The 19,017-nt window shown below is 41.2% G+C and overlaps 2 protein-coding genes across 7 annotated transcripts; one reads left to right on the plus strand and one right to left on the minus strand.

Annotated features, from left to right (window-relative positions):
* Positions 1–1,827: 1,827 nt before the first annotated feature.
* On the plus strand, positions 1,828–7,853 carry DNAJA4 (DnaJ heat shock protein family (Hsp40) member A4). Of its 3 annotated transcripts, XM_075160369.1 has the most exons (8): positions 1,828–1,986; positions 2,089–2,226; positions 3,993–4,173; positions 5,119–5,223; positions 5,969–6,196; positions 6,276–6,506; positions 7,065–7,165; positions 7,247–7,853. In XM_075160369.1, exons 2-8 carry the CDS (start codon positions 2,095–2,097, stop codon positions 7,463–7,465), a joined length of 1,197 nt encoding a protein of 398 aa, XP_075016470.1. In that variant the 5' UTR covers positions 1,828–1,986; positions 2,089–2,094; the 3' UTR covers positions 7,466–7,853. The 3 variants fall into 3 exon arrangements, with proteins under 3 accessions (XP_075016470.1, XP_075016472.1, XP_075016471.1); XM_075160371.1 differs by lacking the exon at positions 3,993–4,173 and having other exon boundaries at positions 1,937–1,986; XM_075160370.1 differs by lacking the exons at positions 1,828–1,986; positions 2,089–2,226 and adding an exon at positions 2,693–2,982.
* An 873-nt stretch (positions 7,854–8,726) lies between these two features.
* SKIC8 (SKI8 subunit of superkiller complex) lies at positions 8,727–16,559 on the minus strand. 4 transcript variants are annotated; one of them, XM_075160377.1, is made up of 11 exons: positions 16,491–16,559; positions 16,175–16,218; positions 16,055–16,082; positions 15,594–15,699; positions 14,521–14,693; positions 13,293–13,441; positions 12,851–12,944; positions 11,972–12,065; positions 11,171–11,263; positions 10,447–10,525; positions 8,727–9,014 (listed from the first exon to the last, which is right to left on the minus strand). In XM_075160377.1, the coding sequence occupies exons 2-11, from the start codon at positions 16,184–16,186 to the stop codon at positions 8,925–8,927; spliced, it is 918 nt and encodes a 305-aa protein (XP_075016478.1). In that variant the 5' UTR covers positions 16,187–16,218; positions 16,491–16,559; the 3' UTR covers positions 8,727–8,924. The 4 variants fall into 4 exon arrangements, with proteins under 4 accessions (XP_075016478.1, XP_075016476.1, XP_075016477.1 ...); XM_075160375.1 differs by having other exon boundaries at positions 16,175–16,314; positions 16,453–16,539; XM_075160376.1 differs by having other exon boundaries at positions 16,175–16,314; positions 16,491–16,521.
* Positions 16,560–19,017: the final 2,458 nt, after the last annotated feature.

The raw sequence follows: 19,017 nt of genomic DNA on the forward strand, positions 1-19,017 counted from the left end.
AAGGAGTTTGGTTGTACCAACTGGAACGAAAGATGGAGAAAACAAATACTTAATATTAAAGATAAAGTAAATACAACCTGATAGCTCCTTCTAATAAAAGGAAAGGAAACTAAACAAAGCAGGCAGCTCAATCCTCTTGAGCAAAGATCCATACGGGCGAAGTTTTTGGCTGTTACTACTAGTAACAACTGTTACTAGTAAGAAACCACCCAAGAGTCTGAGTTCAAATTGTATTTACCAATACCTACATATACCTACATGAGGGTTTCTACTCACAGAAATTATATACTGTCTCTACAACATACTACAAATTGATCTTTGAATTTCAATCCTCAGTGAAATTCATTATGTGCTTTGAAATCCTCTCATTTGCTGAAGCATTCAGCTACTGCAAAGCTATTAACAGGTTTATCATTTCTTCTTAAACAGGAGTATTATCTTCAGGACTACAGGATTATAGCTAATTTATCTTTAAAAGTGAAGACCATTACTAGAATAAACCATTTTTTTCCCTTAAAAAAGGGATATATAGTTCTCAGCCTACAGTTTAGAGTAACTTACTATAGTTATTTTAGAAAATAATTTCTGTATTTACGTGTCAATATAATTTCACAATTGCAAAACACAGATTTACATGTTCAGCTGCTGATAATTATGCTTAGTGAAAGTAATAGTTACCAGCATGGATTTCTTTCTTGTGGTTTTGAACTGTTACTTTCATTGCTATTTTGGTTTTTTTTCCTGTAGATTAGCTCCCCCTCCTTTAGTAAGTCTACATGCTTAATAAATGCAGGAGTACACAAAGAACAGATTGCATTAATTCAATCTTCTAATAGTATTTACCTAAAATACAGTAAGAAGTTCATTTTAAGGTCACTAGAGCTTTAAACCATAAAAATTTTTCATTCAAAACCCACTTTGCCTTTTTTTCCCCTCCTTTTTCTCCATTTTCCACTGTTAGACAATGCAACAGGGTTCTTTTCTTCACGGTCATCTTAACTTTTTACCTGTACTGCGGTTGACAGAGCGCTGCAGCCTTTGCGTTATCAGAACCACAGGCGGTGGTCTTGTTTTATAAAACTGCTTCCAGGAATAAAGAACTGCTTCCTGGAATAGAAATATACCCATCTCGAGTTTGAACAAAATCTGCTCTTACTTCCTACAGCTTTTCTGTATTTTTCACTTGTGATTTTCAGCATTAATTTGTAATCTTCTATGAAAACGAGCTTTTACTCAGCTCCCACACCAGTACCAGTTACCTTCCTTCACCTGCGCAGTCAATAATTAATTAGAGACCTTCAGTTGCCTGGAGAAAGATGAAAACTAACCCAGCTTTCTAGCCCGCTCTCGGCAGGCCAGCTCGAGGAAAGGGCGGGTAACAACCGGACGCCGAGCAGGGGCACACCATTCGCTCAATTAATTTTAAAACGCCCAAAATACTGAGGAACGAGGCGTCCGAAATCCAACAGACTAACTGACAACTTCCAACGCGCTGCCGGTACTCGCTTCCCAGGCGCGGGGAAGTTTGTACGAGGGTGTTCGCCTGGCTCTCCCGCGGCCAGGTGTGACGTAACGAACTCCACAGGGGAGGAGGGAGGGAAAACCGCCACCAGTTAAGGCGGCTGCCGTAAAGGCACTCGTTAGTGACCAAAACCGGTGACACCTGAGGAGACAAACCGCCCGGAGGGCCGCCTCCCTCAGGGGGGAGCTGGGGAGCGACCCCCGCCCCCGGCTCGCCTCAGCCTTCACCGGGCCGCGCCGCCCCGCCGCACCACCCGCACGCTCCCGAAAGGGAGGGCGGGGAAAGGCTCCTCCCCCTGCACGTACCGGCGGTGACGTCACACGCGGGAATTCTAGACCGTTCCAGGGCCGTGACGTAGGGCGGCGTCATTCCAGAAGATTCGGCCGGTGCCCGTATAAAACCCGCGGAAGAGGCGGGGCAACGGCGATCGGCGAGCGGGCGGCAGGAGCGGGGCGGCCGCGGCGGTGAGCGCGGCCCGGTGGGCCTCTGCGGGATGCTGGGCTGTTCTGGGGCGCGCGTCCTGGGTGGCGGCGTAACGGGGGGTAACGCGGCGCGTCCTCCCGCAGGGCACCATGGTGAAGGAGACGGAGTACTACGACATCCTGCAGGTGAAGCCCAATGCCTCCTCCGAGGAGATCAAGCGCGCCTACCGTAAGCTGGCGCTGAAGTACCACCCCGACAAGAACCCCAGCGAGGGCGAGCGGGTAGGCGGGGGCCGGGGCTGGGGCCGGGGCCGGGGCCGGTAGGCCGCCCGCCCGCGGGGAGGCGGCAGCGCTCCCGGCGGCACCGCTCCCGGCGGCACCTGCAGCGCCCCCTGCGCTGGGCAGGCCCCTCCGGCGGGGTGGCGCGGAGCCGCGGCGGGCCGGGGCCGGGCTCTGCCTGCGCCGGCCGGGCTTAGTGCGGGCCCCGCTGGGCCTCAAAATGGGCGACTCGGCCGGGAGAAGCCGGGGGCTGGCGCAGAGCCGCGTGCGTGGGGCACGGCGGGTCTTCCACACAGCGGCCGTTGCTCGTGTACAAAGGCGGAAAGCGCGCCCTTAACTTTACTTTAAAATTCTGCTTCGCCTAAAGGACGGATGTAACGCCCTTCTTGCAGCACAGTGCGATTAAATGAAGGCTCCCGTTCTTCAAAGTCTGTAAAAGACACCTGAGGCTGGCAGCGGGCCTGCTGGCCCAGCTGTGGCAGGAGGGGACGCCTTAGTTCCTCTTTCTGGACGCGGTTCCTACCGGTCTCCCCGTAGTTGCCAATGGGAGCTCATTCTTACAGAGATGCTGGTTAAAACAGGCAAAGCTGAAAGGATTTCTAGTGTCCTAATGGCCATCGTGCTGTGTCAGATGTTGCAAAGGCCAGTGGTGGATCCAGCTGCCGGCACTACTGTGCGTGCTGGGGTTGCACTGGATGGATTTGTGTTCCTGAACAGGATGAGTTTTCTTCACAGAAAATGCTAATGCAGATGTACAAGGTAACTATCCAGAGGAAATCATTGGGCTGCACATGGGTGGACTGTTTACAACAAAACCATTTTACATGCTATTAGCAGAGACCTGCTCAGCTCCACATGTTGCCTAGGAGAATAAATGAGCACCACAATTGGAGAACTATGGAAAACTTGAACGATAGGATTATTTACCTAGAAGCTGGTCTGATAATACCTTAACAGAGGAATAGAAGCTCCATATTTGTGTATCTAGTACACTAATTTACAAAACTCAAGCTAGTTAAATGTAACATAGTGAAAGGTAACCTTTTCTGCTTTTATTTTTGGCCTGCTTTTTTTACTTACGCCACTTTACCTGGTCATAAGTAAATCATGTTTAAAATGGAAGTAGTGATTTCAATAATAGCAAATTGTGTTTAAAAATTGACTTAGTCATCCTAGTAGTAGGAAATTCTTGATGGCTATTTAAAAAAAATCCCTTAACGTTTTTGATAAAGTGGATGTTTTGATTTGTATCTAAGTCCTTCTATTTGCGATGAGTAAGCAACACCAGTGTCTGGTCACTTAAATCTCTGTTTAGTTCTAGCTGGATGTAGCAGCTCAGCAGGCATGAAGGATCCCTGTGTAGCTCTAGAATGACTAGCACTGCTGTGGCCATTTTGCGTCTGGGGACCTCCAAGACTTTGGGGATAGTATCATACCCCTTTCTAAATGGATTTGTTGGAGGTGTATAATGGTTGCAACTACTACAATCATTAAAGTGTAGTTTGCATGTGCTTGTAAGCTGAATGTGACTCTGAATGAAGCCCACTGGTTACATGGGAGGAGGGGGGAGAGGGAGAAAGGGGGTGGTTTTCCTGGACAAAAGTGTACTGTTACAGTCTATTACACATTTGTTTAGGGAGTTTCCTTTCGGAAAAAGACAAATGCTGCAAGAGAGCGCTATAGTGGCTCTATCTGAAGATGGAGTTGCATATGAGAGGGTTACTTTTCCTCTTGGTCATAGTTGTTCAGAGCTTCTTTTTTCTTTTTAGTTTAAACTCATATCCCAGGCATATGAAGTTCTGTCGGACCCAAAGAAAAGGGACCTCTATGACCAGGGTGGGGAGCAGGCTATTAAAGAAGGAGGCCTGAGTGGCGGCAGCTTCTCTTCACCCATGGACATCTTTGACATGTTCTTTGGTGGTGGAGGCCGAATGAATAGAGAGAGAAGAGGTACACAGTTCTAAACAAGTTCTAGAAACTCTAACCATGCACTTAAGCATAAAACACCCGTGCTATGGTACTGCTGTTCTGCTAAGTGCACGTAGTATGGATATTACTTGTTGCAACAATAGAGCAAGTAAACTGATTTTTTTTAATTTTTTTTTTAGTTACTCTAGCATTAAGATTCTAATAAAGTAGATAACATGACATAGCCATAGCAATCTTTCTGATGACTTCTGTTTGTTTTTTTTTTTAAAGTGGGTGTGGGTAATCTGTAGGGGAGGGGGAAACATTGGTAGGTTAGAGCAGTTGAGTTAGACCTGTTGTAAGTTACCTTTATTCCAGATCTGTGCCTCACTTGCTCATATGCTTTGGGCAACTTGCTTCAAAGGACACCATCAACTTAAACTTCAGTAATGTTAAATCTCATGAAAATATTTGGGAGAAATTATGTGAAACTCGGTACAGCGTGCTACCAAAAGCACAGTATGATTTTTGTCTTTTTCCATGCCCGATATCTGTTGAAGGAGCAAGTAGTAACTTGCTGTAAAACCTTCAAAATTATGCTATGAAGTGGCATGGAAATTTATAGGTAGGCATAATAGCAACTTCTAAATTGACTAGATCTGAAGCTGGTAGTGTCCTTGCATCTTGCTGTTTCAGTTAAGCTTATAAAATTAGGGGTAGGAGCAGGGATAGGGTGGCTTTAATGATGCTTTGCTTAATTACAGCTAAACTTTATGTTCTGACATAAGAGGGTGCAGCTCAGTGGAAGCTGATGGAACTGCACATGCTTTTAAGGGGGCTGAGCTGTGTTCAAAGTTTGGAATGAACTTTACATTTCTTCAGTGAGACTGTGCATGTATCAACAAGTATAGAAGCCTTTAAATAAACATTTGTCCTTAAAACAGCTGAACCAGAATTAATCTTTCTCTTTTCTTTTTTTTTTTAAAGGCAAAAATGTTGTGCACCAGTTAGGTGTATCTCTTGAAGACTTATATAATGGTATTACAAGGAAACTGGCACTGCAAAAGAATGTTATTTGTGGCAAGTGTGAAGGTAAAAAAAGTAGTGGTTTTGAGCCTCTCTTACTCTAAGCTTTTTTTATTTTTCTCTCTCATTTTTTTGCCCACCCCCCAAAAGTCTGCCAGGGTATTTAGTTCTTATTTATGGTTATCCAAGAATAAGGCTCTCTTCAGCATAGTGGTATAAAGTTATTGTTCTAATGGCAGACTTAAACTCACTGCGAATTATAGTTAAGGGTACCTAAATTGAAAGTATCTTAATCTGGAACTTTAATAAATGGCTGTTTTGTTAAACTTTTTTTTTTAATTGCTGTGGGTAGAAGTCTAGCTTGTATTACGCAACTCATTTTACAGCTATTAAGTATCCATAATGACTGGTCTTCTTTGAGGTAAATTTTAATGAGGTCTTGTATCTTAGTACTCTATTAAATATTTAGCAAGCAGATTCTTTCCAAAGTATTAATAGAATGTCTAGGTCTCAAAGTCAGTATGCTGATAGTTCCTTGAAAACCAAGATGTATTGGTAGGTGGGGCAGAGGCTAACAAAATAAGCTGTGCATAGAAAACTTGACTTTCCTTTGCTTGTAGAAACTTCTAACTTGTGGGGCATGTTTCGTGATGGAAACTAAATTCCAATTACATTGGAAATGCATTACTGAACTACTCTAAGTTGACCTAAAGGTGCTCTTGAAGTCAGTGAGTTCCAGTCTGACTACTGTAGAGTAACTTCTTTTTGAGACCAAGATAGACTGAGATCAAATTTAACTCTTTTGTCAAAGGTTATGGCGGAAAGAGAGGGGCAGTAGAAAAGTGCCCTGTGTGTAAAGGAAGAGGAATGCAAGTTCTGGTTCAGCAGATTGGACCTGGCATGGTACAACAAATCCAAACTGTGTGTCCAGAATGCAAAGGCCAAGGTGAAAGAATAAATCCGAAGGACAGGTGTGACAACTGCAATGGCTGTAAGGTTGTAAGAGAGAAAAAGATCATAGAAGTTCATGTTGATAAAGGTAAGAACTGTATATTTGTTGTGTGTCCCTAATTGTAGTCTACAGTTCTGCAGAGAATAAATGGGTTTCTTTTCTCCAGGTATGAAAGATGGTCAGAAGATAGTATTTCATGGAGAAGGTGACCAGGAGCCTGATCTGGAGCCTGGTGATGTTATAATTGTGCTTGATCAAAAGGATCACAGTGTCTTTCAGAGGCGAGGGCATGACTTAATCACAAAAATGAGAATTCAACTCTCAGAGGCTTTATGTGGTTTCAGAAAGACCATTGAAACTCTAGATAACAGAGTTCTTGTCATAGCCTCTAGGCCAGGTAGGTCTTAAGAGTTCTGATGCTATATAAACTGCTTGCCTGTTTAATTGTGCCTGGACTGTTTTTTTTTTTTTTGGGGGGGGGGTGGTGGTGGTGGTGTTGGGTTTTTTTAACCAGTTGATGCAACAGATTCAAACTACACTTGCAGTCATTTAATTTAGTTGCTTCTTTGTCCTTCTTGTCACTCCTTCTAAAACATTACATGCAAAATTAAGCTAAAGCTGTCAGATGCTGCTTAATAAACTTCAGCCTCAGTTGGTGAATAGCCAGGAGAATATTCAAGAGGCCAGAAATTTAAACTCCCACTAGATTATCTGTTAATTCAGCCTGAAGGCTGTGCTAACAGAAGCTGATTGTCTTACAGTAGAGGAAGTAGCCTAAATGGCCTTACTTCTGTATAGCTTGGCTTGAGCACTTTTCAGTCTGCAGCCTTTTCTGTGAGTTGCTTGGGAGTCTCCCTCAAGTGCTGTGGGAACACTGCTTGCGTAGAACCCCGCTTTTCATGGTTATGAAGTGTCCGTTATGTAAGCTTACGTGCCACTCCTTACCTCTGTGTAGGTGAAGTGATAAAACATGGTGACCTAAAGTGTATCTACAATGAAGGGATGCCTATCTACAAATCTCCAATGGATAAAGGCAGCTTAATTATACAATTTTTGGTAAGTTGACTGCTTTTCTGTAACAAAGATATCTGTGTTGGCATCAGGAGTAACTATTCATTAAAAAACCCTAAATTGTAGGTCCAGTTCCCAGAGCACTACTGGCTCCCAAGGGAGAAACTGTGTCTGCTGGAGGCTCTGCTTCCTCCCCGAGAAGATGTTATGATTACAGATGAGATGGATCAGGTAGACCTTGAAGATTTTGATCCAAGTGAGCAAACCTACCGTAACAGTGGGGGAGAAGTATATGAAGAAGATGAGGAGGGTCCAAGAACAGGAGTACAATGTCAGACATCTTAAAGCAAGGTGGAATGGATGTCATCTAAAATGTAAATTTTCACAATGAAAACTGCATGGCTGTAATAGCCACTGCTTGTGGTTTTTGTGTTCAGCAAATTGAGTTGCTGCGCTGTCAGTATCACCTTTTTGTAACTAATTTATATTGTGTTCTTGTAGTCTTTATATATAAAGCGAATGTCACACAGCTGAGAACCAAGTTGGTATACATTTTCCTTTGCTGTGAAAGTTCTCAATTTATTTCACCTATGCTATTTATATAAGACTTTGGCAATATTGATAGAAGCTAAGTGGAGTGTCTTATGTAAATACTTTCATACTGGAAAATTAATTTCATAGAATAAAACATAGCAGAAAATAACTTCTAATAAATAGAACTCTTCACATTTTATCATGCTTCTCTTGTACTTCCTAAGCCCCTCTAGAACCCCCTTTATTTAAATTAAGTTTCTCTAAGCTCAGACTCCTATCACCTAGTCTAGATTGTTCTTCATGTTCATCTTTGTGTTAGCTGCAACACTAGTACCTGTCTCATTTTTGTACTTTAAAAGCATTTTGTGCATGCCTCACTGCTTGCATTATAGCACTTTTCCCTGTGTTCTTTTGTTGTATTAGAGTAGCATTTCTTCAGCTGCTTAGCTCTATATAAGTGTAACTTGGGGTTATAAGGTATCCTTCTGATGTGTATAGAGTGTACCCCACATACTTCTAATTTACATACAGGCAACTAGTTCCAAATAAAATATTGATTTTTCAGAAGCTCAAGCTCTATATTTCAGCCTTCCCTAGAAAGGGTTGTTACTTCAACTAAGATGAATAAACCAAAACCACATGCGTTGGGTATACTGCTGCTGTTTTATAACATGACAAGATACCACAGTAGAATTGACCGCATTAAAGCTTTTTTCCTTTCATCTGTTTTCCACTAGAGTTTGTATTAAGTCAGGGTTGGAAACAACTAGCACCCTCTAGTGAAATTAAACCATGATGAATGAGCTACATGTCACCATACAATTGCCGGAACAGGTGTTCAACTTAAGTGACCCTGTTGCCCTCATCGGGACACCAAGATGAGGGCAGGCGATCATCTCCCGTGCATACAACACGTAGCCTCAGTCACTTTTCCTTTTGCTAAAATAAGCTGCTGTGAGACTTTCCAGCTCCAGTCTATTTATGTATAAAGGTAGGGGAGATCAACTGAGCAGTTACTTCACCCATGACTACATATTTCTAAAAATACATTTTTCCAAGGATTAGACACAAGTTACTTGCATCTGTAGCTTTTATTTTTAAAAAAGTAAAGCCGCCTCATGCTAAACAAAATCAAAATTACATATAAACATCTGATTTTGCACATCAGCATTACTAAAATGCTTTTATCATACTAAAAAATTACATAGAAGGACAGTTGTATTCCTAAAAACTGCCACAAGAGTTAATCAAAGGGTCTGAGTCAAGACATTTAAACTGGACAGTCATAAATATGAATTTCTTGGTCATCTCCAACAGATACAATTTTGGACCCACTTCCATTGTATTTCACTCCCCAAACCTGCAAATAGGACATACACAAGGTTATCAACAGGAGACCAACACAAAATCTCTTCATAGCAGTCATTTATTGACTCAACAAGCAGAAGAGGGAGGATTTTTTAAGACCACGTTATGAGAGCTGGTCCAATTATGGCTTCTGCTTTAACAGCAGATGAGGTTGATGAACCAGAGGACACTGCCATCTAGTAGGCTGACAAGTTCTTACATTCCACTCTGACTGACAATGGCTTACACAATCTAAAGATGCTTGAAAAAGGCTGAAAAGTACTTGCTCCAGTTTGCATAAATCAAACCTAACATTTTCACTCCTACTCATCCTGTCTTCCTTTCTGAAAAGAATATTTTACAGTGCTTTCAGGAAAGCAAGAGAGGAATTATTTTTCATGCAGACTGACACATGACAGACTGAAGAATTGATCCAGTTTATCCTTGGGCTAATTAAAAGAGCCATTTACTTATCGGTGCAAAACTTGGAAAAATTCAGGTCAGTCCTCTGACTCTTACAGCAGTTACACAAACTCTTAAGTGACCCCCATCTCCATCATCAGGATGACAACAGGAAGAGTGAAGGCTATCCAGCATATTAACATGGGATGCAGAATGGGTATACTAACAGCAGCATGTTTTGGGAAATCTCGTACACCATTTTGCTTTAATACCTAAAAACCAGCCTTCCCAAGAGCTGATACATCTCTGCCTTTCACGAACTTAGGACATTATAGACAACAGCTAAAACAACATTGGAAATCCAATTCTGCTTGGTACTTCAATACTAAAACCCCCATAGCTGTAAATAATCGAAAAGATTACCAGCAAAAAAGTACTATGGAAGAAAGAGGCCAAATAAAATCTGAAAGAATTTGTTAAGTCTTCCTCTATGATACATTAAAAAATAGCATTATTCTATTTAGCACCTAACATTTTGAAAGATTAACTTGGTAGATACCTAACTTCCCCTTCCCTCACGGGTAGCTATCACTGAACAAAAAAAAAAAAAAAAAAAAAGGTATTACAGACATTTGAAGAGGAAAAAGTCCCAAGTTTCAAGGGTGCTTTCAAGCATCTTTTTAGATAATTCCATCCTTCTAAGTAAGTATTTTCCACCCTTACACATGCACACGCTGTGGAAGTGATGACAGAAATAAGTAAGACCGTAGACAAAAAAATACAGTCTGGTAGGAATCCTTTTGGCCACTCAGGATTTGCCCTTATTTGGACCTGAAAAATGTAATTACTTGGAAGAGATCAACCTACGCACTTGGAGTATTAATTCAATATTAAATGCCAAATAATCATGAACAACTTTTAAGATTTCATTACAGCAAACTAAAGTCCAACCCCGAAGCTATAGACCAAGTTGAAGCGCAAATGTACACAACTCAAGTTCTCCTGTGAACCCAGTGACCTAGATAAAGCAACAGCAGACATACCTGATCTTGGTGGTCAAAGAAAGTGTGAACACAGGTTCTCGTTCCAGCATCCCAAACTTTTACGCTTTTATCAGATGAACTGAAAGAAAAATAATATTGATCAATGTTTAAATTAATAGATTAACTATTATTTAGTGCAAAGGTTAAAAGATCTCGTACGGTAGACATAAGAAACCCTCTTTCACCCATCAAATACAGGGATGAAATAGCAAAGGAGTGCATCTTCCGCCAGGCTCCAGTTACCTTTAAAATCCAACATGAAAATGAAGACTCCCATTTTAGCCAGAAAATTCTTCGAAGCAAGTTCTTTGGATAAAGAAACTCCTGTTACATATACTTGGTCCTCCAACTGCCTGAGCTGTTTTAAGAGTTTACACTGAAGTTCAACTAGATTAATGTACTACTACGTTAGGTTGTACTTTTTAAATCAACAGCAATTTTTCAGCTATTTAGAATCAAGTTGTCCTTCTCTTAGGTTTAGATATTCTTCATTTGTAGGGAACTACACTGCAGTGGGATGATTTACAGTATAAAATACTATTCACTATAACTGGTATCACATCACAGGTTGGCTCTTGAGTCTTTAATTGTAATGTATGTTATTCCATTATAGATTCCATTGCGATTTGTACACGTTTACTTTTTATGAGCCATCTCCCTTTACAGATATAAAATTGTATTTTTTTTTGTCAGTAAGCATAAACAAATTAAAAATCCTCACTACCTGGAAACAAAATGGGTATCATCAGGACAAAACGCTACATTTAATACCCAGGATCCGTGACCACTTAATGTGCCAGCCAAGTTTGCATGTTGCCTGTGGAAAGAACAAATTTTAACATTTGGTTTGTGAATTCCAAGGGAAAAGCAACAGGAATATACTCTAGCTAGTGCAGTCAGGAATGGTGCAACGCAAGGTCATGGAAGGTGACTTCTGGACATTTGTTCATCCAAGCTGAACTGATATTAGACAGATTCTGTTTTTCCATTTCAAATGGTTAACATAAAAATAAATCACTAAGAAGATACATTGGTGGGACAAAACAGTTTCACCATGAAGTAGGTGAAGTTATGCAGGTTTAGGGGAGCGAAGATCACTGAAGCAGCACTTTTTCCTCCCCAGGGTCTTCCAAGTTTTTGCACAATGCAACAGAAATAGGTCATAAATATAATTTCTTGGGTACAGAACTGATGTTTAACATGGGTAAACACAAACACACAGGACAGACACACAAAACAATTAGCCTGTTGCCTCAAACAATTAGCCTGTATTCCTTTCAAATATGAGGAAAGTAATTTGTTTTCAAGTTAAGGCTGTCATCCACCTATGCACTTTTTAAAAACTACCGAAGGGTATTTTATTATTTAAGATTATTTATTACATAAAGAAGTCACCAAAAGCTGAAGGGAATTATAGAAGCTGGAGGGAATTATAGAGAGCAGAGCGTTTGATATATTTTTTACAGTATCAGCCTCTCTGAATAGCTGTTTTCATGTTAGCATGTCTTGCAAAATAACAACTTACACATCGTAGATTTTGATATAGCCGTCATCTGAAGCAGTTACAAGTAACTGCGAATCTGGAGAAAATGTCAGTGAACGAATAGGCATCGCATGACCTGAAATTCAAAGTTATATATGGCTTAGAAAGTAGCTATTCCTCTTACTAATGACAGTGCTTAAGAAGCTACTCAAGAACAGCATTCCCGGTTAAAAGAAAGCAACCTCTGAAGTCTTTCTCTATGCCTCTACAGGCTTCTTTGCACAACATAAAATGGAAACTGACAGTAACTCCAAACTTTGAGTGTTAAGGCACGTCCACTGCAACAAAAAAGTATCTTTTTTTTCAGCTGTGGACCTTTATTAAAAATTATGTCGTATTTTCTAATATGATTTCATATTGTTTAAGGGGTTGGGTTTTTTAATTAACTATACAACTCGTCAGAAACAGCATGAACATTAAAAGCCTATTTATCTGTTAGGAAAAATGCACGTCTTCCACAACATAAAATGTTTGGCTATTTTTTAAAACAGGAATAAATTGCTATAAAACTGATACCATAGCAAAAAGAAAAATCATACACGTGTCAGCACACATTTGGCTTAGCTTCACTCCCTTGTGCTGCACTGCAATATAAGGAACTGCAATTTAAGAACTTAGTTAAGCATTACTGACTATATCTTTTGAGGTAGGCATTTATGATGCAAGCCTGAGTTTACAGTTTGCCTCTAATATTTTAAGCGGTTTAAGTTACAGGGCACTAAATAAATACTGTCCAATGGACAGAAACATCAATTCATTTATGCCATGGCTGTTGTATCTTATTCTGACTTGCATTATATCCTTTAATTTTGTTGAGGAATGAAGCCAGAACTTGGGTATTGCAAATACACAAACCATTACCTTCTAGCGTATGCAGAAGTTTTCCAGTTGCAATATCAAAAATATTGATAATGCCATCTATCGCTCCACTGGCTAAGTATTTTCCATCTGGACTCTGTAATAAAACACAAAAAGTATGCACTTAACAACTGTCTGCATTTATGCTATGTACCTCCCTGACATCCTCTTGGCAGCTTTTCACAAATACGATCTATGCAAGATATCTGGGCTCCAAAAATCCTGAAGACTTCAGCTGACTTATTCACAATATGTGTATAAGCAAAATCAAAGTATATTTTCCATATATGCAGGGGCGGAATGTCACGCACTTTACAGTTGGAACTATCCAAGTATGGCTGTCATTTAGTATCATGTAGAGATAGATGGAAACAAAAATACCTGATTTAAAACATACTACATCAATAGCAATTTCACATAAGAAATTATCAATTGTGCTTCTTACATATGCAATGCTAAGGATGAACTTTCCTCTGGTGTCCAGAGAATATTCTTTCTTTCCGGTTTCAACACCAAAAATATTTACTTTTCCCACATGACTTCCTGTTGCAAGGTACTGGGAATCAGGTGAAAAAGCCAAGGACCAAGCATCAACTGTATTAAAAAGAAAAAATCAGTTAGCTGAATACTGTTTCTAGTTCTTATTGAACAAAGTTCTGTATGCATCTGTTTAGACATTTAACCCCCTAATTACTCTTCATACTCCAAACTCTACTACATACTCTTAAGAAGAGTGTACAAGCTCATGAAAGTTAACTTCCTTCTATGTAATTAATGGAGCATAGCTTGAGCCATTTATTTCCATTTAGTAAAAGATTACATTTTCTAGTAACACTTTGAGCTTATTAGACCCTCCTGTAACAACAAATTTAGAATTTAAGACTGCATGCGTTAAGTCTAAATTCTTACTTTTCTCCTGGTACCAAAAGATATTAAACCAGTAAGAGAAAGCAACACCAGTATCTAGCAAAGCACAGAAGATGCAGGAGAAACGCAGATATACAGATGTAACACAGATCAACATTCCTTGCAACGGAATTTAAAAAAACATACCTTTTTATAGCAGTACAATGTATTAATTTGGCACAATGTAATTGACAGTTTTTTTCTATAAGCTTAATATTAATTACCTAAACCACTGCAAGATTGTTCTTAAATTAGGGATTGCCAGTGGACCAATCAAATATTTAGAATAAGATCTTAGGCCCTGAACTCCAACTTGGAGGAGGTAACATTGATCCTGACTTCAGCTTTACTGTGTTTTGACTTGCTTACTCAGGATTGGGTGTACTGCAAAAAAAAGCATCACATATACGACTCATATACGAATTCAGTGCAGTGCAGTGCTTATGAAGAAAGTTCAGACTTTCTTTGTAAATCAATTTGAATAAGCATTTGAATTATTTTTTAAAATATCCTTTTATCAATACATCTGTAAGAGCAAGCTGGTTTCCATTCTGCTTTATGCATCTAGGAAAAAGCATATCTAAATGTATATGAAAAAGCATAAGTAGTGTGAAAAAACAAATGTAAACTTGTCTGGTACTACTTTATGTTGAGCTCATAAAATCACTACAATTTCTGCCAACAAAGATTAAAAAAAAAAACCTAGTATTCACTATCTAGAGTAAGTACACTTCTTACGCAGAGACAGCTTAACACTGCTGTCTTACCAGGACCAGCATCTATTGACTTGATCTGTTTGCCAGTTTCTAAATCCCAAAGGCGAATATGGGCATCGAGTGAGCTGGATGCTGCAACGGAGCCTGTGTGGCTGATATCCACAGATACCACGCCCAGCTGGTGACCCTCCAAAGTCCATTGTAGATCCAATTTTTCATCATTCCTTTTGTTCAAGGGAAAGAAAAGCCTAGTTATGAATAGCTGGGGGTACTTAACCGAGCTCCAACCTCAGAGACAAACAAACAAACAAACAAACAAGACAACCCACATTTCTCCATTTTGTTCAATAAAAGGGGAATCCAGCTTCACCCATGAAATGTGAAGATAGCTACACACAAATTGCTCTCTGTACTTAAGGGAAAGAACCGACAAATCAATTGTTTACCGTATTTCTACAAAGCATGTACTTCATCTGAAGTCGGTAAGTAGTCCCACTGAAATGTCCATTACACATCAGTAGATGGGCACTTACGCAGCAGACTGTTAATCTGTCAGCGTAGCATGAAACACAACGACCAACGTTTTTGCAATCACAACAGAGCTACTCATGTCGTTAAAATGAAGCACATAGTTTGGCTGAGAGACAGAACAATTTCTTTGCAAAAGCACACTTCAGTGTCACTTGTATGAGGATTATGAGGATTTTTTTTTTTTTATAAAAAGGAAGATGTAATTTCCTCTTCTACTCTATTCCCATTATTCCTTTCACAGTACACATGCTGCCAATGCATTGTCTCGTAAGAAGTTGCATTTCTAATTCTTTGGTTTAGAGATACATCAAGTTGTACTATTCTCTGGGAGGCGACATGTAAAATTTGATGTGCATTTTCAAAAGGGTTCACATTCTTCAAAAATTAAAACACATTAGAATGCTACCACTCCAAGAGAAAGCACACACTGATGAAGATAAGCTTGCTCAAGAGAACAGTTCTGTGTGCCAGGCTACCCCTTCCCTGATGTAACATCTAACATCCCTGCAGACTATGGAAATTCAAGACTGCTCTGTCTCCATACTGACTACTTCCAAGGCTTAAAACTGGTTAATACGGAGCACTTCACTCACCACTTCCAGACCTTCACTAGATCATCCAAAGAACCAGAGATCACTGTTTCAGAACCATCTTTTTTATTTTTTCCCCAGGCAACTGACCAAATGGCATCATCGTGAGCTAAAAGAGAGTATAAGCATAGAAATTGAAAATTAAGTGTTTTCTTATGATGGAATACAACTACCAGTTTTGGTAATGCTAAAATTGCTGATTGTAATGTTGGCAACGGACTCCTCGCTCTTCAGGTCTATTGGTGCTCTGAGAGCCTTGTCACTGTTTTCCTTGTTTCAAAACACATGATGTATTTTGTTCACCAAGGTCACTGTTGAAAAAACAGCATAGCTATTTTTGAGTTATTCAGATTTACACTTAATATAAACATAATGCAGGTCATCTCACAAGTATATCTGCCGTTATCAATTTTACATCATCCAAGAAGACCAATATTATTTAATACATGTTAGTGTTTTCTCACCTTGCTCTTGCTTGAAGAGAATACCGTACTAGAAAGAAAAAATAATTAATATTACGTATGAGCAGCCTAAAAAAAAATCAAGCTAGCGATTATTTTAATTAACGCTGTGTTTTCATTTACCTGCGTAGTCATGTCTTTACGGAAGCAATCTTAACAGGAATGCTCTGGAAGGAGAAACCCCATTAGGCTCAGCAACAAGGCTCTGCCTCAGAAACACTGCTCTGGAAGGAGAAAACCCGGGGCAGGCACCGGAGCGAGGCCTGAGGGAAACCCCGCCTTTTTGTCACCCTCCGCTCCCACGGCGAGAAGCGCGCGCCACGCAAGGGCCCAGCACCCCCGCCGCGGCCTCCCCTCGGCCCGCGGCCGCCTTCGCCCTCCCTCGCGGTACGATACGGTACCGAGCCGAGCCGGACACAGCTTTCCGCCCACCGCCTACCCGCCACCACCACAGCCGCCGTCACACTGTGATGACGCCTTCTACCACCGAGAGCGCGGCAAGAGCGCCTCTCCCCAAGGCCCTTCTCTCCGCCACAACAATAGAGAGGACTCCGGCCTCGCGCTCTCTACTGCCGCCGCGTGGCCACGGAGGCTCCCCCCCGGCGCAACGGTCCTAACGGCAGCCCGCGCGCAGCTCGCCCGTCCCGCGCTGCCGCAGCCCGCCGGCGGGAACAACGGCCCGCCGCCGCCCATCGGCAGCGTCCTCACTGCCTCAGGCGTGCCGCGGGGGGGAAGGCGGCGGGGTTAATTCCCTCACGGGTCGCCCTCGGGAGCCCCTGTGGCGGCTGCAGGTCCTCAGGCAGCGCGTGTCCCACCCCGGCCGCCCGGCACTCCCCTTCCCGCGGCCCGGCAGCGCAAGGGCCGGAGCGCTCGCAGCTCCGCTCCTGCCGCCTTCTTCGGGGTTGCTGGTGAGAGCCGTGAGACTGATACTGTGGGCTCCGTGTTCAGCCGCCTGTTTCCAGCTGTACCCCTTCCCAGCCCTTCGTCTCGTCACGCTTACTTAGACAACGAACCCCTTGGGCGAGGGACCAGTCACTGTAGTTGTAGCTGTCCAGAAGCAGTCAGCATCTTTTGTGTATGATATAAATAATAGTCATGCCCGTCGGGTTGCTGATGGCAGTAATGATATAAACTGTGGAAAACGTGAAGGACTGAGGAGTGCATTCAAGCCTGCCGTCTGCCAGTGTTGGAAGTTCCTGACTGAAAATTGCAGCTGGCTGCCTTTTGTCAAAGGTGTGGAGGAGGCAGGGGAGACTGAGCACAACATTTACTTCTTTCCCTGGGCTGTTGGGTTGCTTTATAAACAGCTGGCTCCCAGGATCCTGGAGTTGCAGTAAAAGTTGAGCAGTACTGCCCATTTCTCTCACCACAGCACAGAAGGCTTCCTTAATTTCACTGGAGTGAGAGGAAGTTTCCCTACTAATCATATGTTTCAGAAAAAAAAAAGGTATGACTTCTTCCGAAGCTGATTTTTTTCAAGCTGCTGCCGCTGCTTGAGTTAGAAGTGGGAAAAATGTCAGAATTAAAGTTCAGGAGAATAAATCAGGTTCCCTGAGGCTTAAAATTAAAGACAAAGGATCAGTGGCCTTTCTCAGCTTTTAATCAGTCTTCATGTGTACACAAAGCTCTTTGAGATCAATAGAGCTTGTCTGAGTAAGCAAAGTAACAACCAAAACAGGAATTCTGAATGTGTCTTAACACAGTTCTGCAGTCAAGAATGAAAATCTGAGTAAAACTCTTACGTATAATTACAGAATCTTTAGTTCTCCGATTATTTAGATTGAGCTTTGGGAGGATTATAAGGCATACTGCTTTAATATATTGAATTTCAGAAATGCTCATTTTCTTGTTAGTAATGATGCAATGGTAAGCATTTTCCAAAAGTGAGAGAAATTATTCTATGTCTTACCAGGTTTCTCCTAAGAATTCCATTTAAATTTGTACTTAAAATGTAATACTTCCACCTTATGTTCAAATGATCAGGATTTGGCTTTGCAATTCTGTTTGGAGTACTGCAGTACTGTAATATAACCTTTGATAGACAAAGTGTTTCTAATGCCTCCAGAGTTTTCAGACCATGCAAAGTTCTTCTACGCACTAGTATTTACTTTGTACATGGAACACCTTAGACCTTCATGGGAAAAGATTGTTATTGTTCTCCTGCAGGAGCAGAGTTGAGATTGTGGGTTATTTCCTACATCACTTATGACACAAATCTGTATTTGTCAGAGTGAAAGCTGATTAGATGCTGCTTTGGTGCATCAAGAGGATAATCTGAAGCAAAGTGTGCCAGATGTTTGATTTGTAGATAAACTGCCTCCTTGGAATGGTAACTGAGAGCACGTTTCTATATGTTTGTCCTTGTTCTGGAGCACTAGCACGCTTTGTATCTATATGAGTATTTCAACCCTAATCAGAATAATACTTTATCAGTGCGTATGTGTTAAAAAGCCCGTTTTTTAAACAATGTTACAAGGGAAAAACCTGGTGTATTTAAAAACATTATGATCACCCTGATATTGTGCTAAGACATAGAAGTGAATTAGGTCAAGACTTTGAGGTGCCATTTAAACATCACAAAAGGCACTTCCCAGTCCAAAGCTCAGTTGCAGAGAACAAATTGAGAGCAAAACACCTAGTTTCAAAAATAACAGGCTGAGTTCCATGGTGGCCAGCTATTGCAATCAGAATTCAGACCAGCATTCACAGTTCAACACCTGTCCAGCCTTACACAGAAGATGAATGCCAAGTAAGACTTGATTTATTAAGGTCTCGAAGACACATGAACCTCCATAAAACAGTGAGGCTAGTTAATTAACTGGGAGCTTCAGCTCTGCAGGTACATGAACACTACAGCATTCAGACATGTCAACTCCTCTCCCCGCTCCACACTAAATAATTAATTTACTAGTGGCTTTGAGGAAAATGATAATGGTATTTGAAGTTATGTGCGGTGTGTGCCGAAG

This window comes from Calonectris borealis, chromosome 11, assembly GCF_964195595.1.
Source record: "Calonectris borealis chromosome 11, bCalBor7.hap1.2, whole genome shotgun sequence".
NCBI lineage: Eukaryota > Metazoa > Chordata > Aves > Procellariiformes > Procellariidae > Calonectris > Calonectris borealis.